At 44.0% G+C, this 22,658-nt stretch overlaps 2 protein-coding genes and 1 pseudogene across 2 annotated transcripts; all 3 read right to left on the minus strand.

The window, feature by feature from the left end:
- Positions 1 to 15,249: 15,249 nt before the first annotated feature.
- Positions 15,250 to 17,625, minus strand: LOC103652546 (peptidyl-prolyl cis-trans isomerase CYP21-1-like; annotated as a pseudogene).
- A 395-nt stretch (positions 17,626 to 18,020) lies between these two features.
- On the minus strand, positions 18,021 to 20,445 carry LOC118476825 (chaperone protein dnaJ 10). Its single transcript, XM_035966600.1, has 6 exons — positions 20,313 to 20,445; positions 19,706 to 19,826; positions 18,787 to 18,949; positions 18,543 to 18,672; positions 18,157 to 18,267; positions 18,021 to 18,070 (listed from the first exon to the last, which is right to left on the minus strand). Exons 1-6 carry the CDS (start codon positions 20,443 to 20,445, stop codon positions 18,021 to 18,023), a joined length of 708 nt encoding a protein of 235 aa, XP_035822493.1.
- Positions 20,314 to 21,809, minus strand: LOC118476766 (uncharacterized). Its single transcript, XM_035966442.1, has 2 exons — positions 20,553 to 21,809; positions 20,314 to 20,465 (listed from the first exon to the last, which is right to left on the minus strand). The coding sequence occupies exon 1, from the start codon at positions 21,376 to 21,378 to the stop codon at positions 20,668 to 20,670; it is 711 nt and encodes a 236-aa protein (XP_035822335.1). The 5' UTR covers positions 21,379 to 21,809; the 3' UTR covers positions 20,314 to 20,465; positions 20,553 to 20,667.
- Between the last annotated feature and the right edge of the window lie 849 nt (positions 21,810 to 22,658).

Genomic DNA, 22,658 nt, shown 5'->3' on the forward strand with positions numbered 1-22,658 from the left:
TTAGGTAATCTGTTAAACAAATACGAAGTAGTGAAGAATATAGCTAAAGACTTGCCCTACACAAAATCTACTCGAATGAATAATATGAACCAACCAATGAATTTAAAGCGCTTGACAAGAACACACAAGACAAGTCAGAGCAGAGGTGGCAGGTGAACAGTACCAAAACCGGTTGAACCGGTTTCAGGACCGGTTGAACCGGTTTTGGGGGCTGAAACCAAATTTTGAGTATTTTGAAGAGAACAAAAGTGGAGTCTTTGTGGGAAGTAAAATTTGTTTTTCTCAAGGGCATTCATGATCTGGAAAAATGTTCTCCAAGATGTTTTCAAAAGATTTTGAACTTGGCTCATTGCACAACTTACTTAACTGTCGCAGATCACTCTTAATTGCACGGCGATTCCTATGACTCAAGAATTATAAATTTAGCACCGCCGTTGTTTCTAAGCACTTGGAGCACGCTATTTGATGTGAAATTTTAAATCTGCTATGCTTTATACTTTTATGCTCGTAAGATCTGTGCTTCTCCTGTCTGTAGAATTACTGTGTACATGCTAGGAGCAAACTTGTTAGAATCTCAGTTTGTTTTGTCATTAATCACCAAAACCCTTAATTAGGGTTGATTGCACTTACAAAGCTTGTTTGATAATCTAATGCATATGTTGTTGTTTTGATCGCATCTGTTATTTGTTTGATCATTGAATAACTTCAACTAACACTTATGTTTCTTAGTGTCTCATATAACTTCAATCAATATCTTTCTTGATATGCACTAAGTTAAAAAGAGAATTCATGATACATTTATGCAATTTATGATCTACTTGATATATGATAACAATGGCTTAGAAAAGGATCACTAGCTGTAGAATCCTCTCTTGTGCAAAATATTTACATACACTGTCTTGAATATAGGTCTTAAGTAACTAAGACTAAGGACAAAAGCACAATGAAGAGAGCATCTCTATGTGAAGGTACAAAAGGGTAAAACTACTTCCTCTCATTTACACATGTACCTAAATCTTCCTCTTCTATACATTCCTTGCATATCTTGTATAAAAGGAAGAGAAAGCATGTCTATGCATATCCCTGCTTCATACCTAGTTTAACCTCTCAAAAATTTCATTCTTGCATTTATGCATAATTTTGTTAAAACTAGGTGAAGTGATTTTATTGTCAAAGAGCTTAAAGCTTAACCTTGTAACGAGGATAATCTACCTTTGTTCCAAAGATGGAGGTTCCTTAAGTCTCTTTGAAATCCTTAAGGGTAATTGCTTAAAATGGTTCCAACATGCTTTCATAAGTGCATAGTCTGTCGTGAGCATCACACCTTTATTATGACACGTTGCACTTCACAGTTTCTATGATATAGATATGTTCTCATCAACCTAATTATGTGCACTTGGCATTTAAGGCCAAAATCTGTATTCCTCTCAAGGCACATATTTAGGGGGGCCAATCCATATTATATAGAACTGTTTAAGATTAATTGACATATCCTTCTAACCATGTCTCTTTCCTTTGATACATCTGCATATTTCCTATCTCTATTGTGCCAAGGCTAAGACTAATATGTTTCCACGAGTATCTAGTGCATCAAGTCTTAGATTGAAAGGGAAATGGAGTATTCGACAAAGACATCGCTTCCACTCTACACCATCGGTATTATCTATCCTTTGTCGGTATTCCGCCATCTCTCAAAATTGGTATAATCTTCAATCATATTCATTTGTACCATTGGGGAGAAAGTAAAAAGGGCTCTAACGACTCCGTTTTTGGCGATTAATGCCAAAGGGGGAGAGAGTATTAGCCCAAAGCAAAAGGACTGCACCACCATGCCAATTTCAAAAATTTTCGAAACAAGTTTAAGTTTTTAAATATTCTTCAATTGGTATCTTTGAAATTTGTATTCCTCTAAGATATTCTATCTCAATTGGTAACTATATTATTAGAGGAGGAGTTTTTTCAAAAATTTGGTATCTAAAATATTTGATCTTCTTCAATTGATAAAACCCTCTCGAACACTAAGAGGAGAATTTCATTAAGGGGGAGTTTTGTTTAGTCAAAGGAAAAGCATTTGAAACAAGGGGAGAAATTTTCAAATCTCAAAATGCTTCTCGAAATCTTATTCATATACCTTTGACTATTTGCAAAAAGACTTTGAAAAGAATTTCCAAAAACAAAATAAGTGGTGCAAGCGTGGTCCAAAATGGTAAAAGAAAGAAAGCAATCCATGCATATCTTATGAAAGTTTAAATTGGTTTAATTCAAAGCAACTTTTGCACTTACCTTATGCAAACTAATTCAATTATGCACTTATATATTTGCTTTGGTTTGTGTTGGCATCAATCACCAAAAAGGGGGAGATTGAAAGGGAAATAGGGTCAAACCTTTTCCTAAATGATTTTGGTGGTTGAATTGTCCAACACAAATAATTGGACTAACTAGTTTGCTCTAGATTACATGATCTACAGGTGCCAAACGTTCAACACAAACCAATAAAGAGAACAAGTTAGGGTTCAAAAGAAAGGAGCAAAAAGGAAACTGAAGTGTTCCCTGGTCTGGCGCACCGGACTATCCGGTGCACCACCGGACAGTGTCCGGTGCACCAGGGACTGTACACTCCAAACTCTTCAGCTTCGGGTTTCCAGGCGCAGCTCCGCTATAATTCACCGGACTGTCCGGTGTACCACCGGACTGTCCGGTACACCAACGGAGCAATGACTATCTGCGCGCAACGGTCGACTCTGACGGATGAACAGTGCAGCACAGTAACACGACAGAAGTCAGAGCAGAAGGTCAGAGGGGCACCGGACTGTCCGATGCCGCATGAGGACAAAGCCTCCAACGGTCGACCAGCTCCAAGCCCTAATGACATGGTGACGTGGCGGTGCACCGGACACTGTCCGGTGCGCCCATCGCTAGCAGCCTTCTCCAACGGCTACAATTTGGTTGGTGGCTATAACTACCACCCCAACCGGCCACTTAAAGAGGGGGGAGCCCAAGCAACATTCCAAGTCATATAGTTGACGTATCCAAGCCCTCCCAACCGCCTCTATTCATTGATCCATCATATACATAAGATTTAGACCACTTCAACCTACACAAGTGCCACAAAAGAGAGAGCAAGCAAACGAAAGCTTCTCGTGTGAGTTTAGCAATAGTGCCTTGTGAGATTCATCGAGAGAAAGTGAGCGCTACATCTTGTGTTCATTTGTGCGTGGAGTTTTGACTCCCATTGAACTTCCTCCAAAGGTTTGGAGGCTTGTAAAGCTAGCAAGAGACACCTAAGTGTGTGGTGATCCTTGCGGGGTCTTAAGTGATCCTTGAGAAGAAGAAGAGCTCGCCGGTCTTGGTGATCGGTGGAGAGAGGGAAAGGGTTGAAAGAGACCCGTCCTTAGTGGACTCCTCAACGAGGACTAGGCCTTCAAGGGCCGAACCTCGGTAAAACAAATCACTCGTGTCCCTTGTGTTTATTGCTTGTGATTTGTTTGTTCTCTCCTTTTCCAAGTTCTCTTGCGCTACTCTTTGCTAATATTATTTTGAGTTGCTTCAAGTTACATTCACATTTAGAGAAGCAACTCCTTGCAAGAAAGAACTTGTGTTTCTCCTCTTCTTATCTAAGCCCTCTTGCATTATTCTCCACCAACATTTCTAGTAGTATTATTATTGATTAAATTCCGCGCTCTTTGAAAACAATTTTCGTTGCAAGCAAAGGACTTAGTTTTTATACTCCAATAAATTGTGAATCTTGTTCTAACCACTAATCAAGGGATCTAGTTTGGATTTAGAATTATAATTTTCAGGTTTCGCCTATCCACCCCCCTCTAGGCGACTTTCAAGTATCAACAAAGGATTTGAGCGAATCTCATCTCGCACAAAACTGTCAATTCAAGGCTTAGTCCATTGTTTAGTTGTGAATGAGTGGAATTCTTATTCTAGATGGATGTTCAACTTAACAGTCTCCATCGAAACACTGGTATATCAAAGGATTGTGATTCTGATTCTTCATCATTACAAACACTAGAGTTTGGTGGGGATTGTTGGATTTATTATGGGCTTGGCCCATTTAATCAATAAACTGTATGGTGTGTAATTGTGGACAATACCAATTGTATCATATTAGAATTCCAAGGGTCGTTGGCTTCACTTATATGGTGGGAATTATTCCACTTAATTTGAGAAGTTATGAAACGAACAAGGGTGTGCCACACGCGCGCGCGCCGCCACCGTCGCCGGTCGGACTGGGCTCGGGCTTGGGCCGGGCGAGGCGTGGCGAGGCAGGCAGGCGGCGAGCGGGCGAGGCGTGGTGTGGTTGTGTTATTTTTTAGCACTCGTTAACCGCGGGAGTTTCAACTCCGGGTTAAACCTTTCAGTTGCTCGTCTCTTGAATAGCCGCATGCTTGACACACGCGAGCAGAACTCTTTCAGAATCACAGTCCAACCGCAAGTGTGGGTATTTCGATCTCGTAACTCTACGCGCACAGAGAAGCGAGAGGGTAGGTGCCTCCGAAGCCCTTGACGTTCGAGACCTTGCACGGGGAATCGACAATTAGGTTTTTGGGGAGCGTCTACGCGACTGTCCGAACATCCTTACTGGTAAACATCTTCTTCTTCCTAGCGTCTTCATCTCGTACGACATGACAAGAGAAGTTGGACAAGGATCATGATCCTCGGAGCGCATGGGAGGGTATGATCAATTCAGCTCCTTACCATTTTACGTTCTCCAGATTGTATATGTTTCATATGTTCATCTCTGTTGTTTCGTATGTAGCCATGAATTTATCCAAACTGTTCTGTCATATCATATCATGACATTTCTCATGCCTGGTCATGCTAGTAATATACCATATCTGTTTGTCCTAATTTTACAATCATCTTGTTTATATTGCTATCTATTTATTTTCAGTTGTTCCATCATGATGCATGTACCATGTTTATATGCTTATTATATTTATATGATTCATACGTTTTATGTTCTCATGTTCCATATTGTTATGGATATATTTGGCATCATGATTTCTATGATTAATCATCTTTTATATGTCATCACATAATGTTAATTTATGGAATTAAAATGATATGGAAAATGCATATATTTCTAACACGAGTAAGCCGAAAGTATCAATGTAATACATATTCTATTAATACTCATGTATGTTTTACGGAACACGAACATGAATGGATCGATAAGTTACACTTGCTATTTCTATCTCTTTGTATTCTGATTTATTTATAAGATGATGAAGACATGTCCTTCGTAACCTTCGTCTTATGATCATTATGTCCATGAGGAGATAATGTTTCAGAAGACGAAGGTCCTTAATGCTAAACAATTGTGTTGTCTTGTTCTTGATTCACAGCATTTGAGAACAAGTGATCAACATTGGCGCTCACCTCCGGTGAACTCACTTCCACAATCTTCGGCAAGCGTTCTCCTTCGTCATGCCACTGAAGAAGGCAACAGGGCCAAGGGCTGCCCTGCATCCACAGGACACCAATCAAGAGACGCTCTCACTGAGAGAAGCTAGGAGCCAAAAAAGGAAGCTACCAGCCCAACACCACAGGAAGAGGAGTTGGACCAGGAAATCAGAGACCTGGAAGCTATAAATTAGCAAGTACAGAGGAAAAGGGAGAAGATGCTTCGGCTAGCCGAACTTCAGAGCAAGATCGACGAAGCCGTTGAAGAAATGCGCCACATCACGCAGGATGATCAAGGACGAGGGCCTCAACATAGAGAGCTTCGTCAAGAAAGTCCAACCAACGATGATGGATGGTATGATGATCTTTATCATGGTAACTTTGCTTTTGATGATGCTTCTTCCCTGGCAGCAGAGTTGTAGGCTACCCCATGGCCACCTTCGTACAAATCGCCACAACTTCCCATGTATGATGGACATTCTGACCCGAAGCAATTCCTCATGAGCTACGAAGCAACCATATCATCATATGGTGACAACACTGCAGTCATGGCAAAGTCCTTTGTCATGGCAGTCAGAAGTGTAGCTCAAACTTGGTATTCTTCTCTTCGCCCGAGAACAATCACATCGTGGCAGAAGCTGAATGATATGCTAGTCACCAGCTTCCAGGGCTTTCAAATGAAGTCAGTCACTGCTTAAGCTCTATTCCAATGCACACAAGACCGCGAGATCGTCATCGAAGCCATGATCAAGGGCTCCGACCAGGACCGACAACACAATATTTTGCAAGGAAGCCACCACAAACCCTGGAGAAGCTTCTCTAGAAGATGGATGAGTATATCCGAGCTGACAATGATTTTCGCCAGAGAAGGGAGGTAGCTTACAGGTATTCTAAGATGACTAGGGGCTTCGGAGTAAGACTCTACCCCAGGCATGTCAGAACAATCCACAATCCCAACACAAATGATGACAGGGCAAATCACACCAGAACAGCCAGCAAAGCTCACAATCTTCAGGAATGCAGCAAACTTCCTACAGGCCATCAGCCCCGAGAGGCAGAGGATGGAGAAGTTTTGGAGGAAGATTTGGCACTCAGCCCAGAAGATTGTTCAGCTTATTCTGTGGGGAGGATAAGGGACACACAACAAGGACGTGTCAAGTCACGATCCAAAAGCAGAAGGAGATCGCTGAGGCCGAAGCGCGACAGAATCAGTCGAAACAGGTCTTGCATACTGTTTCATGCTACTCGTCATATATCCCTTAATATGTGGGCAACCAACAACCCACGACATTGGTTGCTTCGGCGAGTCATTATCAAGCTGTCTGGGTTCAGTTACCACCACCATCACTGGTGCCTACATTGGTTCATAATCAGTAGCCAGAAGGGCATCGTCAGGCGCAAAAACAACGTGATACTCGGGAGGAGTCTGAAGCTCGCACAGTAAATAACACTGTGTCCGAGTCAAGACACATCTACTAACGTAACCCGGGGGATAGGCTAAGTTGTAACATTTTCTTTTCTCATTTTTAATAAAATCTCAGTAGGGGCTCTCCCTCCTGAATCTTAAAAAACGTAACCCGGGGATTTGACCAGAAAAGTTTCTAATTCAATGTATTTTTACCCTCTAGTTCATGTCGCTGTAGTGGCGTTGTTTTGCCCTTTGGTATGTTTGACCTATTGTTTTTTTTTGCATGGGGCCATGTTGTGGTTTCCATCAGTTTTGTTCGACGAGAGAAGACGTCACTCGTTGTATGCTGCAACTCAACGTCGAGGTGTGTAGCAGCCATTGTATGATGGCATCACTGTTTTTTCCTTCACTCTAACAAAGTTCAGGAGATATTAACTATGTCAGAGATTTGAGCAGAACATGGGTGTTTCTGCGGAAAAAAATTTGGTGCAGCACTGCTGCAAACCAGAGTGTTTACAACTCCTCACAAAAAAAATGGATAGACCCCACCTGCAGGTCCATCAGATAACGTTTTAGTTGTATTATTGCTGCTGCGGGTGGGGTCTATACTCTTTTTTGTGAGGGGCTGCAAACACTCTAGTTTGCAGCAGTGCTGTAGCAATTTTTTTTCCGTTTCTGCCGATGTGGAAGGGGAGGGATCTGCAGTCCGAAGGGTAGTAAGCTACAGTTTTTTGCTGTTCGCTGCCATTTTACATGCTCCTTCAATCAAAACAGGATCAAAACTGACACAAGATGGGAGTTATATTTTTTTAAAAGGTTTGCGGCGAGACAAACATGGAGAATTTCGGTGCTGCAGTTTCTCGTTTGCGCTTCCAGCTGTTTTAACGCACATTTGGGTAACAGCGGGAACAGTAACCAGTGGTGCCTAAATGTATAAAGCGTACGCCGCGCCTACGGTTAGACTATGACCGTCGGCAACAGCAAGTTCATAACTATATATGGCGTATGGCTTTATTTTTCTTCTATGGGGATAATTGGACATGCCAAGAATCAAGAGATCCCTTGCTATTGCGACCAAAAGCCGATGCCCCCGTTGATCTGTAAATGCTTTGACGATCACATGCAGACGAATCGTCCTTTCAAAAAAAAGGTAGAAGAATCGTGGTGTTAGCTGGTACTCCCTCCGTTCCAAGTTCTAAATTACAAGATAGATGCAACACTGACATCGCAACCTGGACATCTCTGTATTTGCTGGTCATTTTCTGCAACTCTTGTTTTTTTGTTTTCTGAAAAAGGCAGGATAGAAGGAAGCTTTGCTATAAAAAGGAACCACGGAAGCTGAGGAAGGGCTCAATATTTATGGGCCGATCTTCTGTTGATCAGAAGCCCAAGCCCAAGCCATGTGGCTATCTGAACAGTTAACTTATCCTTTTAGCAAATGAATAGAGATTTCATTAGCTAGGTTACAATAGGCGACCACCGCCTAAGCTGTTTTTGTTTTTTTATCTTCTTAGAGCAACTCCAGTAGTTCTCTAAAAGACTTGCTAAATCAATAATTTAGGTAGTTAACATGAAAACTATTCTCCAACAGTTCTCTAAATGAACTTTCTAAATTTAACAACTTGTAATCTAACCTCATTTTCTCTCTACATTTGGCAACCATTTAACAACTCCCTAAACAAAAATGTTGACTGCATTACATAGTTTTTGTGACTTATTTTTTTATGTGGATAAATGCAAAATAAAATTACAACCTATATTTAGAGAACTATTGGAGAACTCACATTTTTTTACTCTAAAAGCCATTTAGCAACTTCTTAAATCTGTGATTTAGAGAGCTACAATTTACATAACTATTGGAGTTGCTCTTAGGTTGTTTTCAACTATTCCCCTTCCAACCCTTTCATACTTTCTACTCATATTTAAATATCTCTCCCTGTTTCACCTCCTCTCTACCCCCTTCTTACTTTCTATTCATATTAAACTCGAAAATGATTAATTTCGCAATTATTATTATTGATTATTGAAAGGGGAGATTAGAGCCCCTCTCCAAGGGGAAATCTCCTCTAATCTTCTCTCACCGGCATGAGGAGGGAGAGGGGGAACTGTTGGACGAACAAAGGGAGCTACCCTACACGCCGGAGAGGGGCGGGAGAAGAGAGGGTGGAACGTTGGAGAGAACATTACGTGGTCTCGTGTCTGGAATTTAGAGCATTGGGCCATTGGCAGTCGTCTCTAGCGTATGCGTGTTAAATAACCAGCTGAAACATAGGGCGTCTTTGGTTCTCTGTACGAGCTTGTTTTGATAGTGAATTGAAGACGATGAAATTTCTTGATAGCCAAAATTAAATAGAAATGAATTCAATTCAGCAATCCTCGTGCAATCGAACAAGGCCTACGAGAGCCAACCAGGCTTGTCTATGCAAACAACAAATGATTGGTTGGGGGTGCGTGCGTGTTCTAGTCATATTGATCCTGTGTGAAAGAGTCATGCGACTGTCTCCCCGATCCCCATATGATATTTCCCTCCGTTGCTATGGCCTATGGAGCCTGACCGGATGGTGCCAGCAAGCGCGCAACATCGGTTTGAGAGGCTGGCACTACTCTAAAGTCGGTGCATCATGGGAACCAAATAACAACCCTACTAGATCAATCTCATACTATACGATGGATCAAACAGAACCAATGCGTCCAGCATGGTTGTTAAGCTGTCTTCATTAGATCATGCATGATTGTGTCAAACTATATATTGCACTATTCACAAAGTAAAGTTCAAAATAGAATATAAATGAAAGTTAAGATGCGTAAGCTGCTAGAGACAGCCATAGAGGATTGGCTTGCTGGCACAATTGCTCAATCCTGTCTGCCCTCCGAGGGGAACCAGATGCGCCCATAACTGATGCAAAAAGAGCATATCAGCTTGTCTTTGATAAGCTCCAGAAGAACAATGCAGATAAGCATTGCTTCCATCCTCCAAGATAAAGAGAAGACAAAGATCATATGCTTGCATGCATGCATGTCTTGCGCATATATGAGACCACAAAGATCACGGGCACAATCCACTTTAGTCTCCGACAAGTAAAATGCTTTTCTTAAGACAAAAAACCTCCTGCAGTGGCCCCAGCTGCTCATCCCAGCATCATCTTTAGCTGACGGCCGGCACCACAGTTACCAGCAGTCCAGCACAGCACACTGCGGCAGCGTTCCATTTAGCAATCACCAGGAGGCGTCTGTGGGGGGAACAGCGTAAAGTCGCCGAGAGACGACAGCGCACGGCTTTAATCATGTGGATCTTCCTTTCCCATCCATCTCGCATCATAGCGTGATCATGTGTGTGCAAGGCCGGCCCTGAGCCTATGCGACGAAGGCGACGCCCGGGGGCCCAAAACTATTAGGGGTCTAATATTTAGTATCTATAACACCATATAATACACCAGTTTACACTTTACAAAACTCATTCAACCAAATAACTCACACACCTATAATATTTACGAAATCCATCAAACAAATTGCACACATATTTAACATAACATCAAAATCAACGGTTCAGATCGTTGAATAACATCATCTCTTTTGCTCACTCAAATCTAATGAACAATATTATTTGATCATCCTTTAGCCTTCCTGTTGAGCACCAAATTGAGCGCGCGGACGGTCCGGCCCTGAGGCCGGACGGTCCACGGTCCGGACAGTCCGCGCCTGTGGGCCGGACGGTCCGCGCGTGCGCAGAACAGATTAGGGTTCCGAGTTTTGTGCTACGGTTGTTAGCTAAAATCAGGGGATAAGCTCGGAAATTAGTTTGTAAAGGGTCCAGCCCCCCTCCTCTATAAATAGAGAGGTATACGGCCGATTTGTAATCATCAATCGAATCAATACAACTTCTATTTCGCATTTTATCCTAGGAGTAGTTCTAGTCTAGTTTAGGTTTAGCTATCCAATCCCCAAATTCTTCGTCTCTCTTCGGCTCTACGTCGATTAGAGGAGTCTAGGTCGGCCAGCCCGAGCCTAGACACAACCTAGGATCTCTACTCCCCGACGGGGTCCCTCCCGGGAGCGAGATCCAGGCGCCGTCGGCGATCTTCCGCCGTCCCTGCGTACGCGCGGACCGTCCGGCCCCAGGGCGCGGACCGTCCGGCCGTCAGGCAGGAGCCCTAGCCGCGCACCAGGCCGCGGACCGTCCGGCCCCAGGCCGCGGACAGTCCGCCCCTGCGCAGAGAGTACCACCGCGCCTCGCACCAGGCCGCGGACCGTCCGGCCCCACGCGCGGACCGTCCGCCCCTGTGCAGAGGGCACCGCCACAGTTCTTGTTGAATGTTTGACGCTCCGAAAAGGCGTCAACATACTTTTTGGCGACTCCGTTGGGGACAACACATATAGACCTATCAAATCGGCCCTCAATGGCTGGTTCAAAGGATAGCTCTGATGTTTCCACCAGCAATATCATCACACCGACATGGGAAGCCTTGCCGGCTGAAGAACAGCTCCTGTTCGAGGAGCGCCAGGAGCAGCTGATCCAAGAAGCAAAGGCGAAGTTCCTGGCTGACTTCAAAGTGGACAGGAACAACAAATTCGTTCGGCAACGGGCGACAGATCTGGCTTCGCTCCGACCTACTACGATTACCCCAAATGTAAGTAGCACCAACGAACTTCAATCTCTTAAAGCTTACATAGACGAACAGCGAGAACAGATGCAAAATATCATAGGGGTTATGCAAAACGATTGTAGGAGACTAGTACGTGCATTTGATAAATCTAGTGTAGCAAATTTTCCTTCACACGAGGTTGAATTAGGAGATAATACACGTAATACATCGGTTAGAGGTTGTCACGACCAGTCACAACCCCCTTATGGGATGCCGATGGACACGTACCCTGAGCAAACGCAAATCGGCAGTAAACCAGCCGATCTACACACGTCCGGACCGTCCGCTCGCGAGCGCGGACCGTCCGGGTCAGCCACAACCGGGCCCATTTTTAATGAGTTACCTAGACACGCACCCGAGCCACCACATAGGGCACCGAATTTAAACTACCCAGTCGGACGGTCCGCATACAACGACGGACGGTCCACACATAATTACAGACGGTCCGTGCCAATGTCCGGACAGTCCGCATATGACCTTTTTGAGGAAAATTGTTACTTGGATCCTCACCCATCCCAGCAACACTTCCCATCACAATATGCAATGCACCAGCCCATTAATTCAAGATCTAGAGCCCAGGAAAGCTTTCTGGCCCCACCCAGAGGACCGGAAAGAATCGATCAAACCTATGAGCCATATAGGGTAAATGGAAATGCACCACGTAGCTCAAACCAATGGGGAGAAAGACAACATGCTAACATCCAGCCGACCCCACCTATGTTTGATCAAAGAGCCGGTGGTCTCGCACCGGCTGCCATTGATATAGTGAGGGAAGAAATAGCCGGGGCGTTACGAGATAAGCTCGGAGTAAGCATGGTCCCTGGGGGGCAATCATATCGAAGCCTTATGACAGCCGATTTGATCACCACCCATACCCACAGGGAACCAGGATACCCGAATTTGCAAAGTTTTCGGGTGACCAAGGAAAGAGCACGCGTGAGCACATAGGCCAGTTCTTAGCACAATTAGGAGAATTGGCCGACACCGAAGCATTCCGTGTGCGTTTATTTTCATTATCTTTAACGGGGACTGCATTCACATGGTATGGCACGCTCCCTCCTAATTCCATTTTGTCATGGGGAGACTTAGAACAAAAATTTCATGAACATTTCTTCTCTGGTGATTATGAGCTAGATTTAGTAGACTTAGTGGCCCTACGACAAGAAAAGGATGAATCGGTTAGTGATTATATCCGGAGATTCTAGGGTACGAGAAACCGATGCTTTCAAATTCATTTAACAGATAAACAACTGGCGGGAATAGCCTTTGATGGATTGCGCTATTATTTAAAAGAGAGATTAGACGGCATCCAGTTCTTTACTTTAGCACAATTACATCAGAGAGCTTCGGCTTGTGAAAGCCGAAGCAAAGAACTAGTCAGAACGGTTCATCATAATGTCCATATAGTAGAACACAATCAAAGTAGTTCGGACGATGAACCAAAGAAAGTTTACATTGCCGAAATAGTTTGGCCCGAGCAGGCCAAATCTTCGGCTTGCTCCTCCTTGCAGTCAGTTCAAAAGGAACGACAGGAGGAGGTTAAGTTTACATTTAATGTCGGCAAATGTGATAAGATATTCGATGAATTACTAAAAAATGGTAACATTAAGATCGATTATACCGCCCCACCCGCCGACGAACTAAAGCGTCGCGCATATTGCAAGTGGCACAACTCATTTTCCCATGCCACTAATGATTGTAATGTGTTTCGACGACAAATCCAATCGGCCATTAACGATGGACGATTGAAATTTCAGGAGGACACGGAGCCCTTCCCAATGAATGCGATCGACTTTAATAGCAAAAGGTCCTAATTCGGCCCAACACAGCCGATAAGGGCAAAGACAAAGAAATCATCATCGGCAACGCACGGAAGGCCGATGGAAACAACAAAATTTCTTGCAGGAAAGTGATGGCCGAGAAGACTGCTGATGGAGGGGAGACACTGAAGGTGACCATCACAAACTCCAGCACTGGTGGGCAAGCGCGGATAAAGGGACATGAGCGAGAACCCATACTACGCATCGCGGACGGTCCGGTGCCCAGGCGCGGACGGTCCGTAACGTTACCGGACGGTCCGGAGCGTTCCAGCGGATGGTTCGGCAACTCCGAAGAGCCACGACGACCACGTACCTTCAAACCACGACGACCAGAAATAGGTACGTGGAAAACTAACACGTTCAAGGCAACTGGTCGGTTGGTAAAATCTAGCCCGACCTTTGATCAATTATTGTCTAAATATGTGAAAAGGAAGGCTGGCCCCAGCGACCGGCCACCAAAGGGACCTCGCTTACCCACCCAGGTGCGACGGCAGGTTAGGCCGATTGGACCACCACACCAATCGGAAAGGACAGAAGGTCATAATGTTCAACTAGGTGAGTGCCCGTGCGTTGCAACGGAACCGTATAATAACACGATAACTTATTTACATATGTGTTGTATTGTTATAGGTATGTGCCCGTGTGTTACGACGGAAGTAAAAAAGTTTGTATCAAACATTGATACGGATGAATCTCCCATGACAATGCCACAAAACAAAAGGTTCTCGATGTAAAGACCAACTTTGAAACCAGTTAAATTGAGTCATTGTGTGTTATACTTGTACTCTGTTCTATGTATGTGTATCTCTCGAGCTTGAAGTAGAATATAGCTGTGGGCATGATTGCTTCTGCGTTAGTTAGTTTTCAGTTTGAAGTAGAATATAGTTGTGGGCATGATTGGTTGATGTACATATATTGCAGCACATCTCTGCCAAAACATGCCCTAGTTTGTTTGCCACGCCCTAGGGCACGGTTTGACAAAGGCCCTAGGGCAGCCTAAACTTCAACTACCACGTTGTCACGAGAATTAATCGATGGTTACGTGTCCGTGCGTTACTACGGTTTCTATATATCACATAGACAGACCTTGTTTAAATGGTGTAATTGCTATCAAGATAAGTCGACATATTTAAAACCCTCTAGAAATAGCATTCTAGTATGATTTCTAGAAGAAAAAGGAAATGTACAAGCGCACAGAAGTTTCATGGCATTATGGCTCATGGAACATTGGAATAATCATTGAGAGACACTTTTTTAGAGTGAGAGATTAAGATGTGATCAATGAGCCAGTTTCATGGCATTATGGCACAGAAGTTTCATCATACTGAATACACTTCTCACACCTCTCGGAGTAAAATGATTTTAATCAAAATAAAATCCTTAGGAAAATGTAATAAATAGCTTAATAATACTTTACATGGTTACAATGAAGGGTGCACAATAGTATCCTCCTCGGCCCGGGACCTCTAGCCTTCACAGCGGAGTATAGTGAAACATGACACTATCGTAGGAGGTGTGAGAAGTGTATTCAGTATGGTGAAACTCTGAGAGGGACCTCTCGTATAGTGAAACATGACACTATCGTAGGAGGTGTGAGAAGTGTATTCAGTATAGGGACGATAGTGTCATGTTTCACTAAACTCTGAGACAGTTGCAAGGGCATAAAAAATTCAGCTAGTTGTTTGTAGAGATCCCTTGCAGAGCTTCAGATTCCTTTCAACGATATTCTCTAAAAATAGTAGGAGACATTGTTTATTCGAAGTGTAAAAACCCAATATAAAAATACATTTATAGATTTCCAAACAAAGGACACGAAATCTGACTTTTATATATGATTGGATGGACAAATAATTGTGAATATTTAGTTCTGGTTCACTTGATACTTTCGAACAGATACTATAAGCAGTGCAACTATACAATCCCCCAACACCAAGGACACGAAACTCTAAGGCTTTGGAGATGGCTACCTGATTTGAAAATGGCATGGTGACAAGAAGTAGAAAACACCCTGCGCTTCCTGATCACCCCATTTCTCCTTGGGTATCTCACCAGCGTCGGTGATCACCGCCTTCTTCCTTGGCTTGCCATTGTAAGTCCCAGCGCCCCCTTCTATGGCGTACACGGTATCCATTCCTTGGATCACCCTGCCAAAGACAACATGCTCCCCATCCAACCTACAAAGCTACCATTTCAGGAGCTGCAGCTGCCAAGTCAATCATTGGTGAGACGTGGTGTACAACACAACTCACCAGCTTGTCTTGATAGTAGTTATGTAAACTGAGATCCATTAGAATCAAGTCCAGAATTCGCCACAGCAACAACCCCTGCAAGACAGCAAAGCAGGGGTAGAGTTGGAAATGACCATCCTAATTTAAAAATTTTCAGATAGATACCTGTCAAAAGATCAAACACCCATTCATGATTTGGCCACATTGACCGGTTGCTAACCAAGTCAGGATGAAATAAATATAAACAAAGTAAAACAAAAGGAAAAAACACCAGAATATTTGGACTTGTTGCTGACAAACAACTTAGTAGGTCTCGGTACAAAGCTTTCTTGAAATCAGGTGTAGCTACATAGTGAATCAAATCAGAAACCAGACCCCGTTGTAATCTAAAAAAGATGCCATCAACTAAAAGTTGTATATTCTTTAATAGATAGCATCATTAGTGTCAAATAAAATAGTGGTGGTTTCCTTGAAAATAAATGTGTAACTGAGTACACATGAACTTCAACAAAGGCAAAGTGCAAACTGGATGATAAAGTTCACTGGCTGAATAATCACACCTGGATGTGTATGTTTTACAGTGAAATTCTCATCTGGGAAGATGCCTCCATATATAGACTCACTCCCTTTGCTGTCGCCTCTAACTATGTCACCGCCCTGAATCATGAAGCCAGGGATAATACGATGGAATGGTATTCCCTTATAGTGAAGAGGTTTGCCATTGGACCCGACACCTTTTTCACCTGAAATGGTGAACAAATGGACATGAACGATTAGCTCAGATGGGGTTGCTGGCGAGAAAATAAGCCATGGAGACCAGAGAGAAAATACCTGTACAAAGAGCCCTAAAGTTTTCTGCAGAGTGTAGAACAAAAAAATTTAGTACATGAACTATAATCTGTGAAGGCAAGAAAAAAATTTAGTACATAATCTGTGAAGGCAATCTGTGAAGGCAAGATAATTTATCGATAAACTTTCATTATTTGGTTCTGTTCTCGTTTCTGGGACTGGCACTTCTGCTTGTGTGACAAGAACATTTGGCCGATTTGAAAATTGCACACCAGCAGACTATGGAGGCAAGATAAATGATAGCTTCAGCTATATATCATAATAAACACTGTAAGAACCAAAAACAGCTACTTTCTATTGTAAGCTAACAACAAAATAATATGTTCAAGAGAAGGAATGTGCTGCAGATATTAGAGCCATAGAAGTGGTTAAGGAATAAATCTTGCAACCACCAAGTAAACATATTATTTTGTTGAGCATAGCACGTTGAATCTTGAGACTAAATGCAAAATTGCAAGATCTGTAGCTAGGCAGATTAGATAACTATTTATCTGTGTCAGTTTTTTTCTTTTTGCAAAGGTATCTGTGTTAGTTCTGAAAGGCCAATAAGATCTAAGAGAAGTGTTTGGAACAGACAATCAGCGATTCACCACCACTTCTAATTTTCAACTCATCAGCATTATGTCCATCGTCCTTCCATTCAAGGGGTACAGCAGCATTTCAGTGATGAGTTCTCCTGTTGGCTCCTAGCGGGTGCCAGGAGTTTGGGTCAGCTTGGTCTCCCTAGTTCCATGAGTAATATCGGATCTAATCCTTTTACTCATCTGTAACCTTTTTGTTTTTCCTTTTATTTTGTTTCTTTTTCTGTTTTGGCTATGGATGTAAGTCATGTTTTTCTCTCTCTAATATAAAGATGTGCAGCTCCTGCGTGTTCTAGAAAAAAAACAATATGTCCATGGTGCTACATAGTTCATACTTGAAAAAGAGTTCTTCCTTACCTTGCCAGTAGATGCACCATAGCCAGAATAGTCATATCTGCGATCACAGAAGAAGTCAGTCAATCACGTCAGCGTGTTCTACATAACATTATAACTTACCTTAAGAGCAGACCAATGAAACCGAAAACACCACATCATCTTAGTGAAACAAAAATGATGCAATTATAGTCAGAGAATGAAGACACAGTCAACTTTGGCCCACTGATATAGTGACATGCAGTATTTCGACAACAGAAAAGGTTAATTTTAACGTTTTTCCTTGACGACCATTCATACCAGTAACGCATACGCAGCCATATAAACTGAATCTTCTATTGATACCATGTTCTACATTCGGAACAGGAAACGACAGAACTGAAGCACACGTCATAATCCATTCTCAGAACTTTTAAAAGTTCTGCACTCACTGAAAACCGCCGCGGAAAAACAAATTCAGTTCTATCAGATAGAGCAAAAGATGATACTTTGTCCATTTAAATGGCAAGAATATATGAACTGGAAGTAGTGTTTCATGATAGAGTTACTTCAACAATTATTTCTGAAATGGTTGAAACTTTTTTTCTTCAGTACTTAATTATATCATACCAATACTTTGGTCATCAGAGCAATAAATGGATGCTATGGAGGGTAAGGGCAAAATGAGAAAGTGGCAACAAATCTGCATGATAGTGCGGTTCTTTTGGGGGAAACCCCAGAGGCCCTAGGTCAAAACTACATTTTTATTCAGTATCTCCATTTGTGTCACTCTCAGCTTCAAGGTATTTAATATCTGCCAACAAATCAAGATTTATTAAGGCACACAAGTTTGAGGTTATTCCTATTCCAGAAAATGTTCAAAAAAAAGAAAAGATTTGCCGAGTTCAGCTATAAACGGTACACCCATGTAAATTCTACTTTTCTCGAGTTCTCTTGCTGCTTGCTGGACATAAATATAACCAATGGTGTGAAGCATAGCCTCACCAAATGCTGAAATTTTTGTTTGAGACAAGTTTGAAACTTGGAAAGCCAATACTGAAATGTCATATGTTCAAGGAATAAAATTAATATACATCAGAGGACCACCATCATTGCTTGCCGCGCATAGGAAGATATAATCTATTTGAAAGAAACTAAATCTATTGTGTCTACCAGATGATGAATAAAATTAGAATAAAGTATTTGTAAGAGCAAGAGTCTTGCAGAAGATGATGTGCCCTTGGGAAAAAAATCACACCTAACAAATATATAATAGCATGATGTACCTGCTTCAGATAAACGCCTAGCTTCTGCGCTTGCATAGCTCACAAATTCATCATTTCTCCCATCTACATATGATTGAAGTCGGTCCTTCAGACTCTGAGTAAGCTTTTGTTCTCTTTCTCTTTGTAACTCCTGCACCGTAGCAAAGTTAATTAAGTTCAGCTTATAAGCGATAATGTGGATCCTAAATCGAACAATACTCCAGATGCAAATGATTAAGAAAAAAACAGCAGGAAGAGAACATACTTTTATCTTTTCTTGAACTTTTGCTCTTGCCTCTTGACTATTTGAGTTTTCCTCAACCTCCACTGAAGCTATAGATGCTAGACCAAGCTGGCCAACGTAATCTTCAAAATAGTCACTTCCAAAAAGCATCCCAAAGGCAGCAGCAGGATCCACCATGTTATCCCTAAATGAGTTGTAAAACAACTAAGAAATGATTTACAGAACAAGGCACAAGTAATTTACATCATTTTTCATAGAAGCATGTGTAACACGTTTTGAAAAGATTATGTTTCAAAAAGAGTGTTAACATTGTAATTGAGCTTTCGAACAACATTCAGCTCTCTGTTCTCCCTTAAACAGGCATTCTTTTTTATAGCTCACACGTTGTGATGCCATCTAAGTATCTATCCATCCTAAGCACTATCATGCTCTATGCCCCAAAGCAGATAAATCACTTCAATCTGAATAATCATGAACAGTCTGCCTTTTTACAGAAAAGAATTAAGTTCACAATAACAAACCGCGCTTTTGTAATTTAAGTAAATCTAGAATTTTTAGAAGCATCAGTGATGATTTAATTCGAATTTAACATCTCAATAGAACCCCTCAAACCACGCTTTTGTAATTTAAGAATCTGCATACAACACTGTTAATTGTCTATTTAGCTTAGAGCAGATGTCAGAGGCTTATACAAAAGCAGTATATATGAGACCAAATAGTAGAAATAACATAAAATTAGTACAAACAGGATACCGTTAGCATATATATGGGAAGAACAAAATAAAATGAAGAAAACTGACAATGGTAGAAATAGTTAGCCAATGCAGCAAGCCTTGTATCACTGATCTTTCTAATAGCCATATTCATAACATCAACCACATAGATGTTACCCTTATCATCCACTGTAAATCCCTTCGGATGGTTCATCCTCGCCTCTCACAGCTTCCCATCAATATGACCCGGAAATCCTTCAGGCGAACCGGCAACAAGCTTTGGCCTGCTGTCGACATTGTTCAGCCCAATTTCAGAGGATGAGATAAATCTTATGTGGCTCAAATTATCTGCTGGAAAATGAAACATGAGCAGGCATAGAGAAAAAAAACATGATACAGAGAAGATGTAGATTGCTGGAATTCGGTATACATGTTTGGGTCAAATGTTTATATCAAAGAAGGGATCGACATGTGATGATAGCACTCCTCAGTACTAAACAATTATACCAACACCTTGACGAAATTTGATACCATTACATATATAAGCATAAAAGTAGGATAGATTGGATCGGTACCTCTTTTTTCTAGACCACATTTCTACATGTGAACACACCCATAAAAATGGAAGTAGCCCAAGTTGCATAAATCAGCTAAAAGCAACTGAAAAAATATGTACCAACCAGAGTGGCGAACTACTCGTCATGGACTCCATGAACAGCAACATCTACAGGTGGCCAGTGGCAGCTTCTCTCTGGCCCGAAATGTGTGTACGTCTACACTATCTCTATTCAATGGGAGGGGAGGGTAGAAGGAGGCCAGCCAAGGCGCACGCACATCGGGACAGCGGCAGCGCCATCCTGTAGATGTTGCTGTTCATGGAGTCCATGACGAGTAGTTCGCCATTCTGGGTGACCTCCCTGGAGTAGGGCTCGATCCCCAGCATGCTGCTGTCGAATACCGTCTCCATTGACTTGCCCTCGCTCGCTGCTGCAACACCAGGAGCAAACACATCACAGGAAAACACAAATCGGAATCGAAGAAGGAACAAAACGGCAGAGAGATTTCAATAATCACCTATCTTGGTGGTGGATTTGAGCGAGAGCGACCACAACCGCTCCACCACAGCCGACACTGCATTGGAGAAGAACCCGCTCACCACCGCTGTGATGGCAACGAAATGAGACACCCATCAAATCAAACGCAAGAAACCACCCCGGCCGAAACCAGGGGCCCGAGCCTCGACAGGCGCGCTTGCGGGAGGCCAAATCTTGGAGGGACCTAGTGGCGGACACCGGGGGCGCGCCCTTGCGCTTCCGGGACACCGGCTCCATGGCGCGCGCGCGGGCGCGGAGGATCGGAATCTCCCACTGCGGGGATGGCGGTGACACGACGAGGTAGAAGGCGTCGGTGTCTTCAAAGACGGCTCTGAGCGTGACGACGCCCGGGTGGCCCGAGAGGTGCTGCATGATCTCCACCTCGCGGTGGGCCGTGTCACCGCCGTTCTTTGGTAGGGCCTTGCAGGCGAACTCCTCCTCGCCATGGGTCCCGGGCTCCCGGCCTTGGGGCGGCAGACGCGGACGGACCCGAACTTGCCGTGCCCGATCTCATCGCGGAGGTCGTACTCGCTCTCCAGCCGCTTCCGCCACCCGATCCGCGTGGCGTTGTCGATGCAGCCCACCTTCCGCTTGAGCCCGCCCCCCGGGAGGACCCTCGCTGGCGCCGACGCGCCGCTCGCCACGGGGGCCGTCATCACCACGGCTGGGACGGGGGCGTCGGTGCAGTGGGATTGCTGCGGCTCGGAGCCCCGGCAGGCGCGCTTGCGGGAGGCCAAATCTTGGAGGGACCTGGTGGCGGAGCACACCGGGGGCGCGCCCTTGCGCTTCCGGGACACCGGCTCCATGGCGCGCGCGGGTGTGGAGGATCAGAATCTCCCACTGCGGGGATGGCGGTGTCAGACCTTCCTTCCTTGGAGCAGCCACGCGGGGATGGCGATGGCGGGGTCGGACCTTCCTTCCTTGGAGCAGCCGCGCGGGGATGGCGAGAGGGGAAGGCAGCCGCGCGGGGATGGCGATGGCGGGGTCGGACCTTCCTTCCTTGGAGCAGTCGCGCGGGGATGGCGAGAGAGAGAGAGCGGACCTTCCATGATGGCGGCCGAGAGAGGAGAGCGGGGGCGGGGATAGCGGGATCAGAGTTTCCTTCCTTGGAGCAGCCGCGTGGGGATCGCGACGGCGGGGTCGGACCTTCCATGATGGCGGCTGAGAGAGGTAAGCGGGGGCGCGAGAGAGAGCGGGCGAAAGGCAGAACCGTGCACCAAGATGTGTGTACGTCTACACTACTGTCTTATAGAATAGTAGAGATTAAGACCTAACGTACCTGCATGGACACCTCCACCACTATATCCACCTATGCCATATCCATACACATACATACCTTCACCATATGTCCCAAATCAAATGTGGGGCATGCCACCATACCCATTTGGGATACCACAGTACCCCGCTTGGGGGGCACCCCAAACATCTGTATTCAATAGGTTGACACCTCCAGTACAAGACCGATTGAGAACCCCTCAATCTGGTCCACGAGCACAGGCCCAGCAAGATTGCCGAACAACTCGGCCCCAAAGGCTGACTAATCCGGCAGGGGGGCATACAGCTACAACCTCCAACAGTACGAAAAAGAGAGATGTCATTAAAATAGGAACGACAGATGTCGTCGTACAACAAAATAACGAAGGGCCGATGATTTTTGGTGAATCGGCCAACACAAACAAAAAAGAAAGTACGACTGTCAATAAAATAGCTGATCCAAAATACTCCATGCCCCGATGGTGCCCATCGGGACTGACACAATCGCAAAAGCGAAAATTACAGCGCCTCAGAGCAAAGGAGAATCAGGAAAAAGAGGCAGAAAGAATATTCAATGACACACATCCGCAGTATCCGCCACAACAAAAGAGATGGAGACCAAAGGCCGTTGAGAAAAGTCAAACGACCACAAAGATAGTAAATAAAACGACAACTGTGCATCTCTTTGCAGGTATGGTAGACTGTCCGGCTATAAAGGCCGGATCATCTGTACAGGACGCGGACCATCCGACCCCTGAGGCCGAACCATCCGCACTACACCAAGACACCTCCGACGACGTACCGACGCCCATGGAGGAAGACGACCTGCAAG

The sequence above is a fragment of the Zea mays genome, chromosome 3, assembly GCF_902167145.1.
Source record: "Zea mays cultivar B73 chromosome 3, Zm-B73-REFERENCE-NAM-5.0, whole genome shotgun sequence".
NCBI classification, from domain to species: domain Eukaryota; kingdom Viridiplantae; phylum Streptophyta; class Magnoliopsida; order Poales; family Poaceae; genus Zea; species Zea mays.

Coding starts and splice junctions, on each gene's coding strand:
- LOC118476825 (XM_035966600.1), bottom strand. CDS start 20,445: ATGGAGACGGTATTCGACAGCAGCATGCTGGGGATCGAGCCCTACTCC. Junction 19,827..20,312: donor GGCGCTGCCGCTGTCCCGAT/GTGCGTGCGCCT, acceptor ATTTTCCAGCAG/ATAATTTGAGCCACATAAGA. Junction 18,950..19,705: donor GGTCATATTGATGGGAAGCT/GTGAGAGGCGAG, acceptor CAACTCATTTAG/GGATAACATGGTGGATCCTG.
- LOC118476766 (XM_035966442.1), bottom strand. CDS start 21,378: ATGGAGCCGGTGTCCCGGAAGCGCAAGGGCGCGCCCCCGGTGTGCTCC.